The sequence below is a fragment of the Coregonus clupeaformis genome, chromosome 6 (genome assembly GCF_020615455.1).
Source record: "Coregonus clupeaformis isolate EN_2021a chromosome 6, ASM2061545v1, whole genome shotgun sequence".
Lineage (NCBI taxonomy): Eukaryota > Metazoa > Chordata > Actinopteri > Salmoniformes > Salmonidae > Coregonus > Coregonus clupeaformis.
Genome location: NC_059197.1, coordinates 4,712,668 through 4,735,964, shown reverse-complemented (window position 1 = coordinate 4,735,964; position 23,297 = coordinate 4,712,668). Strand labels below are relative to the sequence as shown.

The 23,297-nt window shown below is 47.7% G+C and overlaps 1 protein-coding gene across 6 annotated transcripts in view; it reads left to right on the top strand.

The window, feature by feature from the left end:
• LOC121567522 (alpha-actinin-4) overlaps nt 1–23,297 on the top strand; it is a 36,868-nt gene that overhangs the window by 10,301 nt on the left and 3,270 nt on the right. For 3 of the 6 annotated variants that reach the window (XM_041877634.2, XM_041877638.2, XM_041877632.2), the window contains exons 2-18: nt 10,632–10,746; nt 11,305–11,424; nt 11,818–11,904; nt 12,876–12,963; nt 13,871–13,949; nt 14,054–14,135; nt 14,550–14,635; nt 17,199–17,291; nt 17,605–17,835; nt 18,125–18,272; nt 18,669–18,819; nt 19,236–19,344; nt 19,553–19,693; nt 20,150–20,332; nt 20,798–20,932; nt 21,214–21,393; nt 22,018–22,164. In XM_041877634.2, coding sequence (XP_041733568.1) covers nt 10,632–10,746; nt 11,305–11,424; nt 11,818–11,904; nt 12,876–12,963; nt 13,871–13,949; nt 14,054–14,135; nt 14,550–14,635; nt 17,199–17,291; nt 17,605–17,835; nt 18,125–18,272; nt 18,669–18,819; nt 19,236–19,344; nt 19,553–19,693; nt 20,150–20,332; nt 20,798–20,932; nt 21,214–21,393; nt 22,018–22,164 — 2,175 coding nt within the window. Of the gene's footprint in view, nt 1–10,631; nt 10,747–11,304; nt 11,425–11,817; nt 11,905–12,875; nt 12,964–13,870; nt 13,950–14,053; nt 14,136–14,549; nt 14,636–16,096; nt 16,183–17,198; nt 17,292–17,604; nt 17,836–18,124; nt 18,273–18,668; nt 18,820–19,235; nt 19,345–19,552; nt 19,694–20,149; nt 20,333–20,797; nt 20,933–21,213; nt 21,394–22,017; nt 22,165–22,383; nt 23,297 lie in introns of those variants that run through there. The other 3 variants (XM_041877635.2, XM_041877633.2, XM_041877636.1) reach the window with 2 other exon arrangements.

The following is a 23,297-nucleotide window of genomic DNA, read 5'->3' as shown; positions in this document are numbered from 1 at the left end:
TTGATTATTCCACTGCCATAAGGCTTTGGTCTTAACCTATTTTTGGTGATTTAACACGAGTATTCACAAGATGAAACATTAGTTGAGTAGCGTCATGACTATTTAAGCTATAGGCCTAGGCTATCTTTCATAAAATGGGCTGTGGAATCCATAGAGCATTCATGTTTCATAGATTCTGATCTTGCAGACCAGGCTGACTATCACTTAAAGAGATGACTCCAGGCTGCGCTATTGCAGAGGCTGTTTTAGACATCTCATCTGGCTCTGAGAACCTCCATGGAGGAGGATATGACAGATTTGGAGCAGATGAGGTGCAGACTACTGAGGCCGGAGCTACACCCTCCAGCCCCAGTGGGAATGTCTGGAATAAAGCAGAGATGTCACGCTCCCTTTCTCTCTCTCTCTCCCACCATCACTGTGAAATGAGTCCCAAGGATGATTACCTAAGCATGTTCAGCTGGGCGCAAATGCCAGCATTCCCACCGAACATTTCTTCTTGTTCTTACATTAAAGTGGTGTTGGAGACATGAAGTTAAGACTGTTGCCTGCCATTCACAAATTCCTTTGTCTAATGACGGTGGTCATTTCAGCTACACCCATTTGATTTGAGGAAATGACTATCCTCCCCCATATTCCTGTCTTTGAACAAATGGCTCATTGGTACTCCAGTCCAGTCTCAACGTTGAGATGTCTGGGACAAGGGCAGCAACAAGTTCACAGCAACCTGTTAAAAATGTGCTGTCGCTTGGCCACACACAGTGAGAAGTCAAGCAGACGGCTCACCCCCACAATCTTGGCTGCTTGGCCAGCTTTACTGATGGTGTGGGCTTCTGGTGTGGGCCAATGAGGTGGAGGTGGTTTTACCAACCAAGCACCCTGTTTGGTTACAGTGAGTCTGTGGATTAAGTTTGAAATACCTCACGCCTGGTTGAGTACAGTGAGAACTACCGGCTTGACCAACGTCCTACTAATAGTTTGAGTAAGAAGTCTACATGGGTTGATTCCCACGCATGTGGTTGCTGCTCAGATGACCACAGTTGCCTTGTTTCGGATGCTTGCGGTTGCTCTATTCGCTCCTCAGCTGTGCTTTACTGTCCTACACTTGTTGTTTCTCTTTGTGACGGCTTCCCCTTTCAATGGCCAGGCAGAGAAGGTCAGCAGCCACTGTTTTGGACTGCTTCTCGCTCTGGTAAGCCCCTACAGAGAAGGAGATGCTGTGGCTTAGTGCAGAGGCAATCAGGAAATAATATATTTACACTGTCTCTTTCATAACATTACTCAAATAGTGTTGTCTGTTCAAGGCATTTTTTTATTACCAGAAAACACAACTCAGTTCTCATAGATTCGATTAGCAAAAAATGCAATAGTAGTTTGAGTGATGGAAGAAACTATGGGTGGAACCACACCCTTAAGTTGTGACCCCCCCATCCTCCCATCCATTGTTTAGCCCACAGTAGGGTAAACCTGCAGAGCTGGATGTATTATGTGGAAAGGCTGTGTCATCATTATGGTGACCAGCCCCATTGATGCTGTTCTCGATCACCGCTTACTCATAGAGGCTGCAGGAAATTCAGACTGATCTAAGCCATATCAAAGCATCTGTTGGGTGACTTGCCTCACAGTACAAATCCTCCCTGTTTGGCAGCATTTGACAGATATTCCTCCAACCCAGCACAAACTGAGACATACATATCCCTAAAATGATGCAATTACTTCATCAAGGCCTATACAAAGGGTTAACAATGATATCTGCCAATCCCTCTCTGGGGCTGCCAGATTGTGACTAACTCACAGAGCCATGTAATGACATCAGCTTATTTTGTTATTGGCTGAACTGCTGCTTTGTTATTAAAGGTCAAAAAGTGGCGAAAGAGCTTCTGGAAAGCAAATAAATGTCTTTGAGGGTGGCTGAAGTCTGGAATATGTAACTCGCTCAAAGGTCTCGTAGTACAACAGCAAACTCTCTGAAGGTCATTTCAACCAATTTCTTTCCATGCCTTAATAGTCAAGTTCCATTTTGATCCTCTGATTTGTATTTCATTGTCATACATGCAGTTTTATGACTACTAACAGATACAGAATAGTACAAACGGATGAAGAATCCTTTCCATAAATCATGGATAATCAGAATGTGTGGGCCACAGACTATGGTCTGGATGTGCCCCATAGAGGTCTGTTAGCATGCCTCCATTGTGTGGGATTCAATGCTTGTGTTTCCAGGCGTTGGCCTCGAACTGGGACGTGACTGAAAGGGATCCTTATCTCATGTTTGACGCCCCACAATGCCATTTTAAGAATCTGGATAAGGCACAATCCTTAAGAGCTCGCCTCTTCATAGGGGTGGAGGGTTTGAGACGGAAGAAAACTCTTTTAATCAAATTGTCCATTTATTTCCATACCTCCTGTCATGCCCCCTACATTTAACATGTGAACCTTGCCACAGTATCTCTCTCTATCTGACCTGTGATTTATTTAGGCTATGTGTTTAATAGGTGTCCATGTCATAGTTGAGTCTGGAATGTGAGTTGGTAGCTTTAAGGAGGTTTAAATGGGAAAGGCCCAGTCCTCCCCAAAGCCAACTGCCAAAAGGATGAGGCCTGGAGCACTCTATTTAGTCTGCACACTCTAATCTCCTTTCCTGACGGGCTGGGTTCGTTTACATTTGGCATTTTCTCTGAAAGTGATCGGGGTCCTTGAGCGGCTGTGCGAGCATTTCCTTGGTAAACACGTCCGTAGTAGTGTAAAGGTTGCTATACCTCATGAAACCATGAACAAATATCACTATCCCCATCTTATCTTGAAGTGAACTCAGCTATTTACGACACATTTTAGACACACCTACGTAGAGTATCACGCTAAGGATGACTTAATTTCCTGTTGTTGAGTTTCCTGGTTTCTACATTGTTAGAGCTGTGTTGGTGTTACACCGATAGATTACTATCATTCCTAATGATTCATCTCAAGACAATCTCCTTCCTGGATGGATGTAGACTAAAAGATGGACATGCTTCCCGTTCTTAAGTTTTGTTTTTGCGTCTTTTGGTTTTGTAAACCAGCTTCAAACAGCTGAAAATACAATTTTTGGTTATGGAAAATATATTTCACAGCGGTTTAGATTTTACAATGACTGCTTGATTTGTCACATAAACTGAAATTACGTGAACTATTCGAATTTTAGCAACCAGGAAACGGCAGAGTGATTTCTGCATAGTGCATCTAAGTACCTTACTGTGATTGTTTCCAATTTAAAATAGGGAAATATAGCTAGGACTGTCTGGGAGTGGTCTGAGTGGGGAGGGGAAAACTGAAAACTAGCTGTTATTGGCAGAGAGGTTTGGAACTGGCTTTCTTATTGGTCTAACTAATTTACCGCCTGGTGATGTCACCGGGCAGGCCAAAACTCCATCCCACCAAAAACAGCTCTTACAGTTAAAGGGCATTATCATTTTCACAAATTCACACTATTATTCCAACCTCATAATGTGGAAATCTATATAAAACACAAGGATCACGTTTCTGACTGCACTGGGTCTTTTAACATTTGCTTGGGTCTTTTTTTTTTTGTAGGTTGGTTTCATCGATCTATCACTAACAGTGGTTAAAGTGTACTTTTTTTAAATATTTTATTTTTATTTTTTCCACCACAGTTCAGTCGTGAGAGGTTCCTGTCTGTTCTTGTCTCCTCTGACGGCTTGGCCCTCTCTTGCCTCACTGCTCTCTTTCTGTATTCTTGCCCAAAACACGCCATGACCCAAACCAGCCACACCTCCAGAAGTTTTCTCTCGATGACATTCCTGACATCTCTATCATGCTAATTGAGATGACAGTCATTCCTTTCGACGGCTCTCCTGGCTCTCCTCACCAACCCTCCCTCTCTCTCCCTTTCCCCTCTCACTTTCTCATCCCTTCCCTCCTTGCCCTCCCCTTCCCTGGTTGAAGGGGGTCTACTGGAGCGCAGATCAAAGGAGCGGTGAACATCTGGGAGATTCCCTTACAGGTCACTGCCACAGTCCCAGCCTCTCATTAAACACTCTTATCCTCTCACTGAGCAGGGAGGGAGGGAGGGGGGAGGCTAGGGCGGGCGGACATATTTCCTGTGTCCGCTGAGCTGCCTGTGGCCTTCACACTTTACCCTGCCATGCCCCGTGCTGCTGCTGAATGGATGGATGCTACTAGGCCTGTTCACCTCACTGTGACCGCTGCCTGGTGTCTCTTTACTGTCATCCTTTTAAGGTAGCTGAGAGATTCTCCTAGGACTGCCTGCTTGGCCTTACTAAATCCTAGGCCACTAACTACAATTACAGCATGTACGTCAAATGTGCGTGTGTGTCTCCGTGGTCAGATAAAGTTGTTTAATTTGGTCTGTGTATTGAACATAGTGCTGCAGGTGTTTACGACTCCACTATTGACACAACATATAGGCTAATTGGCAGTTGACATTAAGCAATAATGCGCTACTATTGACACACAACAGTCCACATTTGCACAACAGTGTGTCCTCACTGTCCTGAGTGTTGACATGCTGGTCTGTAGGCTGAATGTGGCCCTATCCTGCTGTACTGCTGTAGTTGTACCTCTCCTCCCAGCCTGGCTCATTCCTCGGGTCTTGGCTTGTAACAGCATCTGGCCCTAGTCAGGTCACTGAAAGGGTTAACAGCGCAGTAGAGCCCCCTTGCTCAGTGAAACCCAACCTGGCCTCTCACAAAGACAGGAAGCCACATAAATAAATCAACAAATAAACACTGCCTCCCTCTGCTGGAAGTTCCTAGTCCAAAAGTCCAAAATACACCCCCGGTATTTACTCTATCGGTTCTAGCCCCCTGTGGCAGGAGACTTCAAAAGAAAGGCCAGTAACAACAGACTGCAGCACGAACACTTCTAGGTCGCTACTTCTCTTTAGGCAGTGCTTCCTATAGTTGAGTCAACCTGACCTGAGGACAACTCTCAAAGTGTGCACTTGTTCACTTCCCTTCATGGATTTGAAAGAAAATGCCTGTTTATAAGAAATTGCGTGAAACTCCCACCAGCCCATGCCTCTCAATCCAACGCTTTTATGTTTATGGGGTGTAGTGAACTAGTGCACACCTCAGGAGGAAGGAGAGATTTATTGGGACACAATATGAGACTCTTCCCTGCTAGAGGTGTAGCCTACAGCCATCACATAACATGAGAGGTGTAGATCATGTGTGGGTCACTTTCATGTTGGAGGGCTTTGACACTCGTGTTACATTGTACCTTCATGCATCATATTCACACCTCAACCAAATCACATTCCCACTTTTCCTCTCCTCATCTCTGTTTTTCTGGGCGACCATAAGAGAGCCCACTAGAGATGTGTCAGGATAAATTAGAGTTTATCAGACTATGTTTATCAGCTTCTGTTTACAGCAGTTTGCCCTAATGGTCACTTCTACTGACAAACTGAAACAACACTTTCTCACTGGATAAGAATCTGTACTCGAATTAGTTCCTCTTTTAGTGATGGCTTGTCAGCACACGAAGATAGGGAGGTTGTGTGTGTGTGTGTGTGTGTGTGTGTTAATGATCACCTGTCCAGACCTGACGGGGTATTGAGACCTCTGCACCAGGGCACGCTCTTTAAAGGCTTCTGTAATAGATGGGCCGAGCCAGGGAGGGAGCCAGTCGCAGGGAACAGCCCAGGGCTTCTGTAATATAGGGGCCAGATCAGGGAGGGAGCCAGTCATAGGGAACAGCCCAGGGATCTACTACTCAACCATTTTAACTAATCTCTACCAGAAAGCCTGTGGGAAAATGGTTGAGGATAAGTGCTCACTACTTATGGTAGCTAGCTAGATTATGGCCATGCATAAATTTGGACTGGAGACCGGCATTATGTAGGTAGAATCATGGTCGGTAAAAGGCCTACAGCAATAAGAACATGCTGGCCGTCAAATCAAATTCCCTTAAGGTTGTTTTTTGTGTTGCTGTATTACATTTATGGAATTGATCAGTGAGTAAAAAAATGGAAGACCATGGTGGAGTGGTGCGTCACTGTCTGGTAGAGCTGACCTTGAGAGAGTGCTGATATTGTACAAACAGCTGTTTATGCATTCAGCTGGAGAGTGGCTGTCGCTCTCTGTCTCCATCTCTCACTTTTTCTCTGCCTCTCTCTCTTTCTGCCTCTCTCTTTGTTGCAGAGGCTGAACACTGGGGAAAACTAACCCTGGTAGCACTTTTGCATTTTATTGCAACCTCATCTCACCCCACTAACCCCCACCAGTGCTCTCTGGATGTGCTGATGTTCTGCATGGTTCTCTAGCTACACTACATGACCAAAAGTATGTGGACACCTGCTCGTCGAACATCTCATTCCAAAACCATGGGCATTAATATGGAGTTAGTCCCTCCCTTTGCTGCTATAACAGCCTCCACTCTTCAGGGAAGGCTTTCCACTAATGTTGGAACATTGCTGCGGGAACTTGCTTCCATTCAGCCACGAGAATTAGCGAGGTTGGGCGATTAGGCCTGTCATTGCAATTCATCCCAAAGGTGTTTGATGGGGTTGAGGTCAGGGCTCTGTGCAGGCCAGAAGTTCTTCCACAACGATCTCTACAAACCATTTCTGTATGGACCTCGCTTTGTGCACAGGGGCATTGTGATGCTGAAACAGGAAAGGGCCTTCCTCAAACTGTTGCCACAAAGTTGGGAGCACAGAATCGTCTAGAATGTCATTGTATGCTGTAGCGTTAAGATTTCCGTTCACTGGAAATAAGGGGCCTAGCCCGAACCATGAAACAGCCCCTGACCATTATTCCTCCTCCACCAAACTTTACAGTTGCACTATGCATTGGGGCAGATAGCGTTCTCCTGGCATCAGCCAAACCCAGATTCGTCTGTCGGACTGCCAGATGGTGAAGCGTGATTCATCACTCCAGAGAACGCGTTTCCACTGCTCCAGAGTCCAATGGTGGCGAGCTTTACACCACTCCAGCCGACGCTTGGCGTTGCGCATCGTGATCTCGGCCATGGAAACCCATTTCATGAAAACGCTATTAAGTCCTAGCAGTCAACTAGAGAAATAGTTTGGCGTGTGGTGCTGGTGGGCAGGCACAATGAGCTACCTGTTCCAAAGTTTTTGAACAGAGTGGCTATTATGCGACTACTGCGTGAGACAATGGGCACCTCACAGACCTCTAGTGCCTTGGCCAGCAGGCAGACCTAGCTAATTGAGCCGTAGCCTAAGAATAGGTGGCCTTGTGTCAGCCAAGGCGTTGATGACTGACTCCCAGACCTGCCTGCCTGCTACCTTCCACCCCCTCCCTGTACTCACTCAGAGGGGGACGACACACACCTCTGCTGTCGCCTCTGACGAAATCCTCACAGGAGTTCCATGATGATGATGATGATGATGATGATGATGATGATAACTTCACAACTTCATAATCAGTAGCATGGGAGCTTCCTCTCTGTTCACTGGTTTCCTTACCTCTGTGACAGTTGAGAACACACACACAGTATCATCCCCCGGCCTGGTCCATGTCCCTGACCGGGCCTGTCAGCCGTTGTCCATTAGGCCATATTAGTTTCTGTCATACACACACGGTCGGTGCGTAGCTGCTAGCAGACGGGCCACTGATTACCAGCTACGTTCCCAGAGCTAAGCTGGCCCTGCTGCATGTTGATGCCTGCCTTGTTTTCTGACTGGGAGACAGCGTGTTACTGACTGTGTGAGTGTCTGTGTGTGTGTAGTTACAGGACGAGCACAATGTGGTGAGGAAGTGCGCTCATTAGTGAGTGATTGGGAAGGCTGTCATTCATTACAGCAGTGGGGGGGGGGGGGAAGAGTCTTCACCACACCATGGCATCATGGGGAATGTGTGGCGGTTGTGCGATAACATTTTGTGTGAGCCTATCTCATTATTTCTAGGTGCAGCCAGCCAGCCACACCTTTACCTGTTTAGTGTGTCACAAAAGCAGATGTTTGATTAGGGAGCTGCGTGCGTTGTCAGGGAAGGTGTCTGTCAGAAGGAAGAAATGGGTGTGTAGGTCGGCTATGTAGGTTGTCTGTTCTTGCGACTCCCTTACATTCCTGCTCGGGGAGTGCTGGTCGTGGGTCGGTTGGCTGGCAGGCAGAGACCTGAGTTGTTTGTCCCCTTGTCTAAAACCTGGGCTATCCAGCTATCTACATGACCCTTAAGTTAACCCCTGTAAGGCTCAGCCCTGACCCAAAGACCAAAGGTGACCTTTGCTGTGGTCAAACTGAGCAGAACACAGCGGAACTCTGAGTTATTCTGATCCTCGTTAGTCAAACATGGACATACCAGCTGGTAGGAATACCATACCACCCCTCGAAGTAGCTTTGGAAAGAAACACATGGCTTTTATTTCCAGAGAACGAGACATTGAGACAATGTTTCCTCCTGGCTGTTGCCCTGTGTGTCTGTGTCCAGGTTAGTCCAGGTCATTGTTTGTAGACTGAGAGAGCAGAGATCCCTGTAATCCACTTGATCTGTGTTTTACTAAGATCTTTCCTGAGTGGCAATGATCCTGCTCTGTCCTTCAACAAGACAAGAATAGTGTTGTCTAGTTAGTACTGTACACCTCACACACTCTCAACCAACACATACCTGGCCATAGAAGGGCAAGCTATTTGCTCACTATGGAAGTTGATTTAACGTTTGAGCAACACTGAGGTGTAAAATGCCATTGTTAATGCTCACAGGTCTGCCATGCCCAATCCCTTCCTGACTTAAAGAGATACACACCTGTGTCCCTGTGTGACATCATGACTGTTAGGGATATGGCGCCAGAGCCTTAGCGCCTCCTCATAGGGTTAGTAGTAGCCTAGTAGTGTCACTGAACTCAGTTACCACAGCAAGGAAGTAGAATACAATAGATATTTTCAACTGGTGGTTATGTGTCATATAGGCTATTGGTGTCTAGCTAGAGTAATTAGACAGAGTAAACCAGGTCACATTCTATGTTCAAGTTAGTTTATGTTGTGTTGGTAATTATCAACTGTGTTGATTTTAGCCATTTTGTTTGCATGTTAATGGTACTGTGCTGTGCCACATCCCTGCTCTGTTACGGAGGCCGGTAGCTAGCTACACCGTGTGGGAGCATGGTTTGCAGGGGATGTTTGTTTGTGTGTCAGCCCTCCTCCCCTGTCCCTGTGAGTCCCGGTCTCGCTCAGGCAAGGGTGTGATGGGCTGGAAGGCAGGGAGGGGGCTGAAGGGACTCATTATATACATGCTGCTAAATGGGCCCTTTGTGTGGCAGCCCGGCGGAATGGGGAGAGAGGCAGGTCCAGGCCCCACACCCTGTCATAATGTTGTCATACTGCAACACATATCGTAACACCCTGCCGGGCCATGCCTATCCTAGGGGGAGGGAGGGGAGGCGGGGAGGGATGATCGACTGATTCAAACTTGGGGTTGGGAAACAAGGCTTTTGGGGAGAAGGAGGTGATAGGGGAGGTGGTGAACAGAAGTTAAAAGGGGGGGGCGAGTGGGGGAGGGCAAAGATGTGTGTTCAAACGGTAGCTCAGAGAGGTTGAATGGCGCCATGTTGGGTCTCGTTGACTCTGGACAAGAAGAGCAAGGGTTAGTGTCCTCTATCTCTACTGTTTGACCCACTCAGGAATTGGTGTGTTTTACTGTTGGTGTGTATTACAGAAGCTATGTTCCAGTCTACTACACACACGGAGCCAAGAACCACAAGTGCTGCTCTTATGATGCCATTTCTGACTGCTAAAGAATAGCCCAGTCAGAAAGGAACACCATTTAGCTCACATTTCAGATGCTTGCCTAGTTGCCTTCTCTGTGAGTTTGGGGAGAACATTTTTAACCCTCCACTAATGAATAGTGTGTGCCACAAGTTTTCAAAATAAGTAGATTCAAAACACGTGTTTTCCAATGACTGTTTCTCACTAGAAAGAAAGTGCCTCGTGACATAATGTAGCGGGGATAAAACACATCTTTTTTTATCTTGGGTGCTGGTGTAGTTTTTAATAATGTGTACATTTAGCCTGGTCCCAGATCTGTTTGCTCTCAAGTCAACTCCTTGTCATGAGTCCTTTTAAAGAATGTGTCACTGAACACAGAAACATATTTGTCATGACAGTTAGTTAGTTAACATGATGGGACAAACAGATAGGCCTATGTGACCAGGATAACGTATACTACAGTATATCAACCTTACAACTCACTATCCCCTGAAGTACTCCGGTAAATACTTACTGGAGTAGGAGTGCGGAAATGGGATCAGTTTTGCCTTTTTAAATCATAATGAATGCGACTATATGGACGGGGGACCTCATCCTACATCAGCACTTCTACTCAGAATTACGTCAACCAATCACGGTGCACTTCCTGCCACGTGTAGCCTACTGTCTGAGGAACTGCAGCCCCCCTGTTCCTGTTTCTGTTTGTTTGTTCCTGTGTCTATTTTTTTATTATTTTACTAGGTAAGTTGACTGAGAATACATTCTCATTTACAGCAGTGACCTGGGGAATAGATAGTGGAGAGGAGCAGGGATGAATGAGCCAATTTATTTTTAGACCAGAGGAAAGAGTGCCTCCTACTGGCCCTCCAACACCACTCTGTGAGGTCACACCACTCTGTGACCTCGCTTCCGCCCTCTCTGACCTCACTTCCTGTCTGTCTCTCCAGACGTTCACGGCCTGGTGCAACTCCCACCTGAGGAAAGCAGGCACGCAGATCGAAAACATCGAGGTGGACTTTAGGGATGGCCTCAAACTCATGCTCCTGCTGGAGGTCATCTCAGGTGAGCCAGCCCATTGACTTGATCATCATGACACATACAGAGAGCTACTACCACAGCTAAGCGCTAATCTACTTTACTGCACTCTACTGTAGCAGGTTGCAGAGCTGCAACTTACTGTGACGGTGAACTGATTGAATTGTGCACTAACCAGAGGCTGGGTCCCAAATGGCACCATATCCCCTATAAAATGCACTACCTTTGACCAGGGCTTTGGTCAAAAGTAGTGCACTATGTAGGGAATAGAGTACCATTTGGGTACACCCGAATGCGGTGCCAGAGAAGGACTCTTTTTAAAGTATTAGTGTCTCCTGTTCTTTTGATACCTTTGAACTAAGTAGTCTGGTCATAGGCCATGGTTTTGGCCCTGTAGAAGATGTTGTCTGTTTTGACTGGCCTTGTGTTGTGAAGGTTGATACTGTGACTTTAAAAGGAGCTGTGCCTGTCTTCTGCTGAGCCAGTGGAAAGAGCTGTTTTTGTCATGGGACTCTCTGGGCTCACTGCATTTTGTTTGCCTGTATGTTTCTCTGTGTGTGTATGTGTGTGTGTGTTCATCCACAGGGGAACGGTTACCTAAGCCCGAGAGAGGCAAGATGAGGGTCCACAAGATCAACAACGTCAACAAAGCGCTGGACTACATCGCCGGCAAGGGGGTCAAGCTGGTGTCCATCGGCGCAGAGGGTCAGTTTACCTACCACAAGCACTCTGCACCAACACACACACAGACAGAGAGCACTGACAAACAACTCCAAAGCTCACAGCATCCTGCCAAGTACATCTCCCACTTGGGAGCAAAGGCATTTGGCTGGAGAGGGAGGGAGGGCGCTCTGGAGGAGGGGGCAAGAGGCCCTTCACAAGGCCAGTAAATCAGGAGGAGAAACGACCTTGTAGTCCGACTCTGACGGTGACAATGACCTTCCTGCTCCAGCTGTCATGGCAAATGGCCCCGCCAGCCTCCACCCCTCATTCCTACTGCATGATACACACAGCCCAGTTGTCAAACAGATCTGGGACCAGGCTAATGCATAACTGAGTTGATATTTTATTGTATTTATGAGTGATTTTCTCTCTTAGAAATTGTGGATGGCAACGCCAAGATGACCCTGGGAATGATCTGGACAATCATCCTCCGCTTCGCCATCCAGGACATCTCTGTGGAAGGTCAGTCTCTCTCCTTTCATCGCTCTCTCGCTCTCTCGCTCTCTCTCTCTCTCTCTCTCTCTCTCTCTCTCTCTCTCTCTCTCTCTCTCTCTCTCTCTCTCTCTCTCTCTCAATAGGCAGCTACTAAGGTTGCTTTAGAAAACAAAACTTTCCTTTATGTTCTTCCTCTATTTCCAATGAGAAACTCATCTGAAAACGATATAACTGGTTAAATCACCCCTCATATTCAAAGGGATCCATTGCTGCTCTATGTTCTTATGCCAGTAACAGAGCAGGCATTTTCCCCTTCCACACACACACTCCTACTCAAAACACAGCTGTGCTGAGGGGATTCCACAGGGAAGTGAAGTGGAAGCAACTGGGTATCTCAGATGCAATGCCCCCGCACACACACACTAAAAACACTTCCCCTCCCCTGTTCTGTTCTGTTCTGCTGAGACCACAGGGGGTTGAGTGAGCCTAGCCAAGTGAATACAATTATGGCCTACATGCCTGCTCTGTTCTCACTGGCGCTTGACTAAGACACAATGGCAGGAGAGATCGTTAGCCCTAGCTTCCCCAGCTCCGCTGTACTGCACTCATCTGTGACCGGGAGAGACGTTAAACACGTTAGCTATCTATACTGTACTCTCAAACACAGTGAAACTAGGTCTAGGCTGCGTCTGACTCTGAAATGTCACCCTATTTCTATAGGGCTCTAGTCAAAAGTAGTGCACTATATAGGGAATAGGGTGCCATTTTGTACATACATAGATCCCTCAAATTCTAATTTGGACTTCGAAGCCAGTTCCACTGCCTTTTTTCATTGTTCCCCTCTAATCAGGTACTGATGTAGACCTGGGACACCAGGTGGGTGCAATTCATGATCAGGTAGAACAGAACCAGCAGTACTCTGTACTCTGGACCTCCAGGTTAGGACTTGAATATCCCTGCCATAGACTGTTATCTAACTCTCCTTCTCCCCTTTCCAGAGACCTCTGCCAAGGAGGGCCTGCTCCTGTGGTGCCAGAGGAAGACTGCGCCCTACAAAAACGTAAACGTGCAGAACTTCCACATCAGGTAGCCTACGTGTGTACACACACACACACACACACACACACACACACAGCCTCGACAGCAGCTAGACGTCATGCCTGACTACAGAACCTGAGACCGGAACAGGCTATAGTAATTCTCCACAGACATTCTTGTTTGACCTCTATAAAATTCCACAGTAGTGAAGCCTGTTCAAACATTGCATCACTCACACACTCCAGCAAACTCCACCAGCTCTTCTAGAAAGGCTACCCTCTGCTGGTGAAACGTAGGCTAGACGTTAGTAGTATGTGCATAACCTATGGATGTGCTGCATGGAACTGTCCCTTTCTTTTTTGGGGGTATTTTATTCAAGCTAAAAAAAGAAAAGAGAACTTTTTCTCCCAAATTTCGTCATATCCAATTACGATCTTGTCTCATCGCTGCAACTCCCCAACGGGCTCGGGAGAGGTGAAGGTCGAGACATGCGTTCTCCGAAACATGACCCGCCAAACCGCTCTCCTTAACACCCTCCAGCTTAACCCGGAAGCCAGCCGCACCAATGTGTCGGAGGAAACACCATTCAACTGACGATCGAAGTCAGCCTGCAGGCGCCCGGCCCGCAACAAGGAGTCGCTAGAGCGCGATGAGCCAAGTAAAGTCGCCCCACCCCCGGCCAAACACTCCCCTAACCCGAACAAAGCTGGGCCAATTGTTCTGCCGCCCTATGGGACTCCCAGTCATGGCCGGTTGTAACACAGCCTGGGATCGAACCCGGGTCTGTAGTGACGCCTCAAGCACTGCGTTGCCGTGCCTTAGACCGCTGTGCCACTCTTGAGGCCACAGAACTGTTTCTTTCTGACCTCTCTCTCTCTCTGATCTCTTGCTCTCTCTGATCTCTTGCTCTCTCTGATCTCTTGCTCTCTCTGATCTCTTGCTCTCATATTGACAGCTGGAAGGATGGCCTTGCCTTCAACGCTCTGATCCACAGACACAGGCCAGAGCTCATTGACTACGACAAGCTAAGGAAGGTGAGTGGATCAACACATACTCCGTCAGCACACACTCCCACATCTCGCTTTGAGTGCATGCCACGTCCGTCACTTGTTTTCTCACCCTCTGATTGGTTGCTCAGGATGACCCCTTGACCAACCTGAACAATGCCTTTGAGGTGGCTGAGAAGTACCTGGACATTCCCAAGATGATGGACGCAGAAGGTATGCATGGGGCACAGTTACTCCCGTGTGTGTGTGACTGTAGTGCGTTTCTGCATATTCATACTGTATTGTATTAATTCATCTGACTTCTCTTTCATCCCAACACTCCGTGACTCCAGTGTGCAGGTGGATGTGTTGTGACACCACGGCTGCTGTGGTCACCCTTACAAACAGACCCTTAGCCTCTGCCCCCCATGTCCCCTCAGCTCCCCTCCTTCCTCTCCTTCCCATCATCCCGCTCACCGTTGTTGCTGTTGGATTGTCCATCCCCTATTTCCCTTGTCTGTGTGTTCGCAATTCTATCCTCCAGTGTGTATACCTGTTGTGAAGTGTGTGTGTGTGTGTCTCCCTCTACGTGTATAACTATCCCTGTCTCTGTCCGCCTGTATGTGTGTAACTGTGGTTTCCCTACAGACATTGTGAACACTGCCCGTCCGGATGAGAAAGCCATAATGACCTATGTGTCCAGTTTCTACCATGCCTTCTCTGGAGCCCAGAAGGTACCCCTTCCCCATCCCACCTTACCCAACCCGCCCCCCTGCCCTGATACTAACCCTCCCTGGTCCTGTCCTGTCCTGTCCTCCACATCTACCCCCACCCTTTGCTCCTCTCCTCTCTAGCATGGCTTTATCCTGCAGCATTGATATCGGCCTCACCGGAAACTGGTTTGGGACACTCCTTCCTCACACACACGCTACACACACTAAGTCTTAAAGTCACTGAATCTTAATGTCTTGCTGGTAATAACAGGGCCCTATTGTTCCTGTGTAGTGGCCTGTCTGTGTATAGTGATTCAGTTGGAGTGGATCAGGCCTCAGGGGCCCTTGGTAGTTAAATGAATCATATAAAATCAGACAGTGATCCCAATCAGCCCTGGGTCAGTTTGTGTCTGAGCAGAGAGTAGGCTAGTCAGAGGGACTCTTGAGAACTCTTTATAGATGTTTTATGTGTTTGTGATTTCACCCTCCACCACAACCCCTCTAGCTCTCTGTCTGCTGTTTTCATCCTCTGTTGCCTTTTCTCTCTCCCCGCCCTCTTATTCCCCTCCTCTCTTCCTCCCCCTCCTCTCTTTCCCCTCCTCTCTTCCTCCCCCTCCTCTCTTCCTCCCCCTCCTCTCTTCCTCCCCCTCTCTTTCCTCTCCTCTTTTCCCTCCTCTCTTCCTCCCCCTCCTCTCTTTCCTCTCCTCGTTTCCCTTCTCTCTTCCTCCCCCTCCTCTCTTTCCTCTCCCTCTCTCCTTTTTCACTCTCCCCCTCTCCCTGTGGACTGAGAACAGGAAGCCTGCCGATGGGGATGTTTTTTTGACTGCGCTGTATTTTTTTTATTAATTTAAGAAGTTGTTTATGAGCTCCAGTCTCAGGAGAGGTGCGCGTGCAGAACTGTTGTTTGCCACAGTCCCACTGTTGCCTACACTACAGAACACCACAGTAAGCTGCCAGTGAGCCCATGCTGGGTTACATGCAGGCCTTTGGGCAATCATTGTTCATTTTGGAAGATGATCATTAATACAGAGAAGGAAAGGACATTGGATAGACTAGTGTACCCTTTCTCTTTTAGTTTTAGGACTAGGAGGATCTTTTCTGCTATTACCAGCTTGACAGTTGAAATATTATAATCCACATAGAGCTGATTTAAACATGGTGTGTGTGTGTGTCCCAACCTCCGCATCGTGGCCCCGGCAGACCCCTCCTGTCTCCCGAGGCGGACTCTCTCTCTCTGTCACACTTTCTCTCTCTTTTTCCTGGTTACCATGGTAACACCACAGCGACCCAACCCCTCCAGTGCATCATTGGAGGCCCCAGAGTAGGGGGCAGCAGCAATGGACTCCCCTCACTACCCCCCCCCCCCATCTCACCCCCCACCTCGCTGTGTGGCGGGACACTCTGGCTTTGGGTAACTTGGCTTCACCACTTCTCTCTCTCTCTCTACCTCCCTCCACTTACTGCCTGGCCATGGTTGTGTAGACATCGTGGGCACGCTGAGGCCTGACGAGAAGGCCATCATGACCTATGTCTCCTGCTTCTATCACGCCTTCTCTGGCGCCCAGAAGGTGAGCACCGCCACTATGTAACCTTTAACCCATGACCTCTGTGACACCAGCCAGGATCACTGGCAATGTCACACTGGCCAATGATGCTCACTGACGCTTTGGGCTCACAGTACACCTCTACGAAACAACAAACACACGCTCCTCCTTACTCTCCAACTGCCCTATTTCAACTCTGACCCCATAGACTGATCATTAGCAGTGTTTCCCATAGCTACAGTTAAGGCATTACTCTAACAAAGCAGTTATGAAATGTATAGTCTAAAGTGGGATGAAATAAGCTTCCACTGATTTGTGGGAAGCACTGTTAACGACGGTTCAAATGTCCAACTATTAACACTACAACTGTTTCAATGTGTATAATGTGTTTTTATATAGAGATTACTCCATAGTGTGTTATTGGAAGTTCCTAGGCCAAGGCATAATACAGTTTGTTACTGTTTCTTTATTTCAGTGGTTTAAGTTTAAGTCCATAAACACACCAGCTGATGTGGACAAAAGCGGTACAGAACCAGTGACTGAATACTCCCATTGTACAGGAGAAGCATGTAGCTTTTTGAGGCACAGAGTGTGAAGTTGGCACACAGAGTACATGGAACTAACCATTGTCAGCTGTAGCATGCTGCATTAGCCTATACCCTTACTACTGTACAGCCATCCAATGGATTTGTGTGTGCACGGTGTTTAAATAATCTGTGAGTGCAAGTCACGGCTTGTGTGTGGTTTTTGTGTGTTCACTCAGTTTACTGAGTTGTTCATAGCTAAAAACTAGAAATGACACTCCGTCTAGTTAGTTTAAAGTCTAACTCGAGTTGAGTAAGGCCAGCACATAGTACCTTCAGTTTGAGCTTGTACTGCAGTTGTGTTTGTCTTCGACTGGTAGAAAGCTGATCTGAATTGTACATTTGACCCCACTCTGGTAAAAGCCACACACATTTGTGCACATGCTCCTTGGAGTTGATGACCTAATCCATAACAAGCAACCTGTGTACACTGCTGACGATTCTCATCTGTGATAGGCTGAGACTGCAGCCAATAGGATCTGCAAGGTGCTGGCTGTCAACCAGGAGAATGAGCACCTGATGGAGGACTACGAGAAACTGGCCAGTGATGTGAGTAGTACCCCACAGTCTGTCTGTCTGTCGACATCCCTCCCTCCTCACCACACATCTACTGTCTGTCTGTGTCTGTCAGTGAGAAATGTTGCTCTGTCCCTCTGATGGGCTGTCCATGTTTCCTAGCTCCTCTAGTAACTTCCATAGGTTACAGTTCCTCTCATCACCTCCAAATAGGCCATTTCTCCACTAAACTTCCCTTTTACCTTTACAGTTCTACTCATATCTCCCATAAAAACATCTGCCCTCCTTTCTCTCACACTTCTCTGTTATTTATATCACTCCATCTCCCTCTCCTCCTCTGCCCTAGCTGTTGGAGTGGATCCGCCGGACCATCCCGTGGCTGGAGAACCGGGCTCCAGAGAAGACCATGGCCGAGATGCAGCAGAAGCTGGAGGACTTCCGGGACTACCGCCGTGTCCACAAGCCCCCCAAGGTGCAGGAGAAGTGTCAGCTGGAGATCAACTTCAACACCCTGCAGACCAAGCTGAGGCTGAGCAACAGGCCCGCCTTCATGCCCTCCGAGGGACGCATGGTGTCGGTGAGTGGGACTGGCGGACGGACGCATGGACACTCACTCACTCCCTCAGTATTAGAGACATTTAGAAGCAGAAACAGTGACTGTTTAGACATGTAGAGCAGTTGTACCAATGATACCATCCATATCTATTGGACAATTCACATGTTCATCCTAAAACTCTTCTGTATTATTTCAGTATCATTCTTCTTTAGATCATTATAATAGTAGTTCACTTTAGAGAGAGTAATGCTGTGATACAGTATATCTTTCTACTGTATGGTGGATCACAGTGTCCTCTCCTTGGCTGCAGGATATCAACGGGTCATGGCACAACCTGGAGGGGGCGGAGAAGGGCTACGAGGAGTGGATGCTCAACGAGATCCGTCGCTTGGAGAGACTCGACCACCTGGCCGAGAAGTTCCGTCAGAAAGCCACTATCCACGAGTCCTGGACCGATGGTATGGAGACTCTCACTAGTTACTGTACAGGCTGCACTGCTCCTTTTCCCTCACCCTCACTCTAGCTTAGGGTTGCAAAATTCCAGTGACTTTCCCAAAATTCCCAGGTTTTCCAGAAATCCTGGCTGGAGGATTCTGGATTTCCTGCTTGTTCTATCCTGTTTCTGGGAGTCTTCCTACTGGGATTTCTGGAAAACTTTAGAATTTGGGGAAAGTTACTGGAATTTTGCAACCGTACTCTACCTAGACACTTGTTGATGTCCTCTCTCCCTATAGATCTCAAAGAACTAGGTAGAGCTTTTACCATATTGATAATAAAGAATAAGGGTTTGAGTGAGTTGATTTGGATTTGGATATCTTGAGCCTAACTGTTTTAACCCTTTTCTCCCTCCCTAGGTAAGGAGGCCATGCTGACCCAGAAGGACTATGAGACAGCCAGCCTGTCGGAGGTCAAGGCCCTGCTGAGGAAACACGAGGCGTTTGAGTCTGACCTGGCCGCCCACCAGGACCGCGTGGAGCAGATCGCTGCCATCGCACAGGAACTCAAGTAAGAGAGCGGAGAAAAGGAGGGAGGGATGGGAGGAGTCTGGGGGAGGGATGGGAGGAGTCTGGGGAGGGATGGGAGGAGTCTGGGGGAGGGATGGGAGGAGTCTGTGGGGAGGGATGGGAGGAGTCTGGGGGAGGGATGGGAGGAGTCTGGGGAGGGATGGGAGGAGTCTGGGGAGGGATGGGAGGAGTCTGGGGAGGGATGGGAGGAGTCTAGGGAGGGATAGAGTAAATCAGATGGGGGGGTGAAAGAGGAGGGGAAGGGGACTGAGGGTGGATGGGAGAACGGGAAGTCAGGAGGAAGAGATGAATGGAGAAATAATCCAGAAGAATTCAAGGATGGAGATTGTGGTCAGGTTGAGTAGGACTCATGTGGAAAGATAATAATTACGTGTGTGTGTGTTCCCCGTGCCTCAGTGAGCTGGACTACTACGACTCCCCCAGTGTGAATGCCCGCTGTCAGAAGATCTGTGAGCAGTGGGACGCCCTGGGGACTCTCACCCAGAGCCGCAGGGAGTCTCTGGAGGTACGCCCACGCAGCCAGCCACCTTTCACACACTCCCATCTATTCATACATGGGTAGACACGCACCCAAACACACACACAGACTTTCTACCAGGGTTCCCTTACCCCACTTCTGTGTCTCATGTTGAATCCCTGTCACATAGATTCTAGTGTTCCCAGCAGGCACCTGACCCCAGTCTCTCCACCTCCCTCCCTCTCTCCCCCCACAGAGGACAGAGAAGCAGCTGGAGTCCATTGACGAGCTGTACCTGGAGTATGCCAAGAGGGCGGCACCCTTCAACAACTGGATGGAGGGGGCCATGGAGGACCTGCAGGACATGTTCATCGTTCACAACATCGAAGAGATCCAGGTAAAAGACGTGGGGACACCCATCACCAACCGTTTACTGCCTTACGTCTCCAGATAGTCTCCACTATCACAATGTATCATCATGACCTGTGCTGTTAACAGTAGGTTGTCAATAAAGTTGTCATTTAGTCTCATACTGGGTAACGAACGTTTAGAATGAATGGGAATGGCTGGAAATCTACAGGTACAGTAGCAATGCTACCGTACCTGTAGGCTTCCAGTCATTGCTTTAACGCTACTTAGCATTGGCTCGCGAAACTACTGGTAACTTCCTTCATACTACATGCATGGTATCCACGAGTTCATGTGACTGATATGGGTACGTACTGTAATACTATGCTGATCTTTCTTTTAATCTTTCCTTTCACTTTGTCCTTCACCTCATTTCCCATCTTTCTCCTTTGTTTCTTTCTCCCTCTCTCATTTTTTTCTCTCTCCTTTGTCCTCTCTCTTACAGGGCCTAATCACAGCCCATGAGCAGTTCAAGTCTACCCTCCCAGAGGCCAACAAGGAGCGGGAGGCCATCCAGGCCATTCAGGCGGAGGTGCAGAAGATTGCCCAGTACAATGGCATCAAGCTGAGCGGGGGCAACCCCTACACCACCATCACCCCCAAGAGTATCGACAACAAATGGGAAAAGGTATGTGTGTTTGTTTGTGTGTCTGTGTGTGTTTTCAATGTGTACCTGTGGCTGTATGTTCATATGCTTTGCAAAATATATATATATATATATCTGTATATGTGTGTGTGTATATGTGTGTGTGTATGTATGTATGTATGACATTTTAGTCATTTAGCAGACTCTCTTATCCAGATCGACTTAACAATTAGTGAGTGCATACATTTTTCCTACTGTCCCCCCGTGGGAAATGAATCCACAACCCTTGCAAGCGCCATGCTCTACCAACTGAGCTACCAGAGGGCTGTAGCCATGAATATATGAATAATTTGGATTCAATTAATCATATATATATTGTGTGTGGGGTAGTTAATAACCTACCTAAAACAGGCTCCTGAGTGAGCCTCAGCCTTGTGGCATTGCTGCTACTATGGGAATGTGTGTGCTGTGCTGACTGTGGCGCCCCCATGTGGTGTGTGTTTGTAGGTGGAACAGCTGGTGCCCCAGCGTGACCGGGCCCTGCAGGAGGAGCTGGCCAAGCAGCAGTCCAACGACCACCTGCGCCGCAAGTTTGCCACCCAGGCCAACATCGTTGGGCCCTGGATACAGACCAAAATGGAGGTACAGTAAAGGAACCGAGACGTACACTTACTGTGCCAACCCATACTACATAAGATTGATCCAGCCCTCTTAGTGTCATTATTGGCTCTGTGCCTCCTGGGTCGTGTTCATTATGACATTCAACAGAAGATGTTTTAAAATGTTTTGTAACAGAAAACTAAATTGAGCATTAAGGTTGACCCTTCCTGTTTCAGCCTGTTTTCTTCCGTTTGGTGCCTAGTGAATACACGCTGGCCCTGGCCTTTTGGTGATCTGATCCTTGAATATATGTGTGTATGTAGGAGATTGGGCGGATATCCATTGAGATGAACGGCACTCTGGAGGACCAGCTGGTGAACCTGAGAGAGTATGAGCAGAGCATCATAGAGTACAAGCCCAACATCGACCAGCTGGAGGGAGACCATCAGCTCATCCAGGAGGCCCTCATCTTCGACAACAAATACACCACCTATAGCATGGAGGTAGCTACACAAAACACTGACTTTTCACTGCACCCCAAATGGGCCCCTATTCCCTTTATAGTGTACACTATGTAGGGCAGTGGAGGCTGCTGAGGGGAGGACGGCTCCTAATAATGGCTGGAATGGAGTCAATGGAATGGTTTCAACCACATGGAAACCACGTGTTTGATACCATTCCATTGACTCCATTCCAGCCATTATTATGAGCCGTCCTCCCCTCAGCAGCCTCCACTGATGTAGGGGGTCATTTGGGACGCCGCCCTGCTCTCGACTTTCTGTTGGTTCTCTTTCTCTTGTTGTTTTTCTATGTGGAATAGGTCACTATTTTTCCCCATTATTTTCTCTGATTTTCATCATCTGTTCTATTAAAATTTTTTATTTTACCTGTTTATTTTACCAGGCGGGTCAGTTGAGAACAAATTGTTATTTACAATGACAGCCTGGAGGTTTTTGCTGTCCTCCATCTTTTAGATCAATGTTTGTCCGTTCGTCTCTGTTCTACATATCATGTTACACTGGTTACTATCTCTCCTCCTTACTCAATACTGTTTCTTCTGCATGTGGTTAACCTTCAACATATTTTCTCTTTCTCCCACACCCTATCCCTCCATCCCTCCATCTCAGCACCTGCGGGTGGGCTGGGAGCAGCTCCTCACCACTATCGCCCGCACCATCAACGAGATCGAGAACCAGATCCTGACCCGCGACGCCAAGGGCATCAGCCAGGAGCAGCTGCATGAGTACCGCACTTCCTTCAACCACTTTGACAAGGTCAGGGGTCAACAGCAGGGGTCAACATGGGGGATCAGGCGAGAGGGAACAGGAGGGCATCTTTTTGTATAAAATAACATTGAAAGAATGTCTGCGAGAATGCTGTTATTGCCACCAGCTTTTGAGTGTCTTACTCTAGAAGATGGGTTTACTTTTAACTCCTGTATGTGCATATTCTTAAGTCTTAAGCATAGTACTTAAGTCCCCCTCTTATTTCAGAAGGGAAACTCAGGTGGGAGTAAGAAATGGACTAGACTTGTGAGGACAAACCTATTCCTTGTTGTTTGTTGACAGTCACAGGTGGAACTAATAGTGTTTCACCATGGGCTGGGGCTGTGTAGAGTGGAGCTGAGTGCAATGAGAGGGGGGGATGTGTAACCCCTGAGTTCACCTCACCCATCCCACAGCGCCATACCTCAACACCATACCTCATCACTTCACCTCACTGTCTTTATGCATGCTGTGTTTGGCTCAATATCAAGACAGACGCTGCATCCTCAATGGCACCCTATTCCCTATATAGTGCACTGCTTTTGACCAGGGCCCTTATGGCTCTGGTCAAAAGTAGTGCACAATATAGGGCAGAGATATTCAACTATTATCCTATGAGGTCCAGAGCCTGCTGGTTTTCTGTTCTACCTGATAATGAATTGCACCCACCTGGTGTCCCAGGTCTAGATAAGTCCCTGGTTAGTGGTGAACAGTGGAAAAAAAAGCAGTGGAACTGGCTTCGAGATCCAGAGTTGAATTTGAGGGATCTAGGGAATAGGGTGCCATTTGGGACAAAGCTATCCTGTCACTAGCACTATGGTGATCTTTGAGGACCTGTTGTCATTTCCATAAAGATATATAGGGGTCACCGTTAAACAGTGCTTGAGTATCGCATATGTGTTCCTAAGCGCTTACAGACAAGCGCTTTGGAGACACTGGCCCGTCATGGTCACTGGTGTGCCTGTCAGTGTGTCTAGTATCACAGATTTGTTTTCCCCATAAGCTGTTGTCATTGTTTAACATCTAACATCCGTTTGTCTATCTGTCTGCTAAATGACTAAAATGTAAATGTAAATGTCTGTCCGTCATCACCGTCGTCTTGCATGCCATGGTCCCATCACCTGACCACGCTCACCTGACCT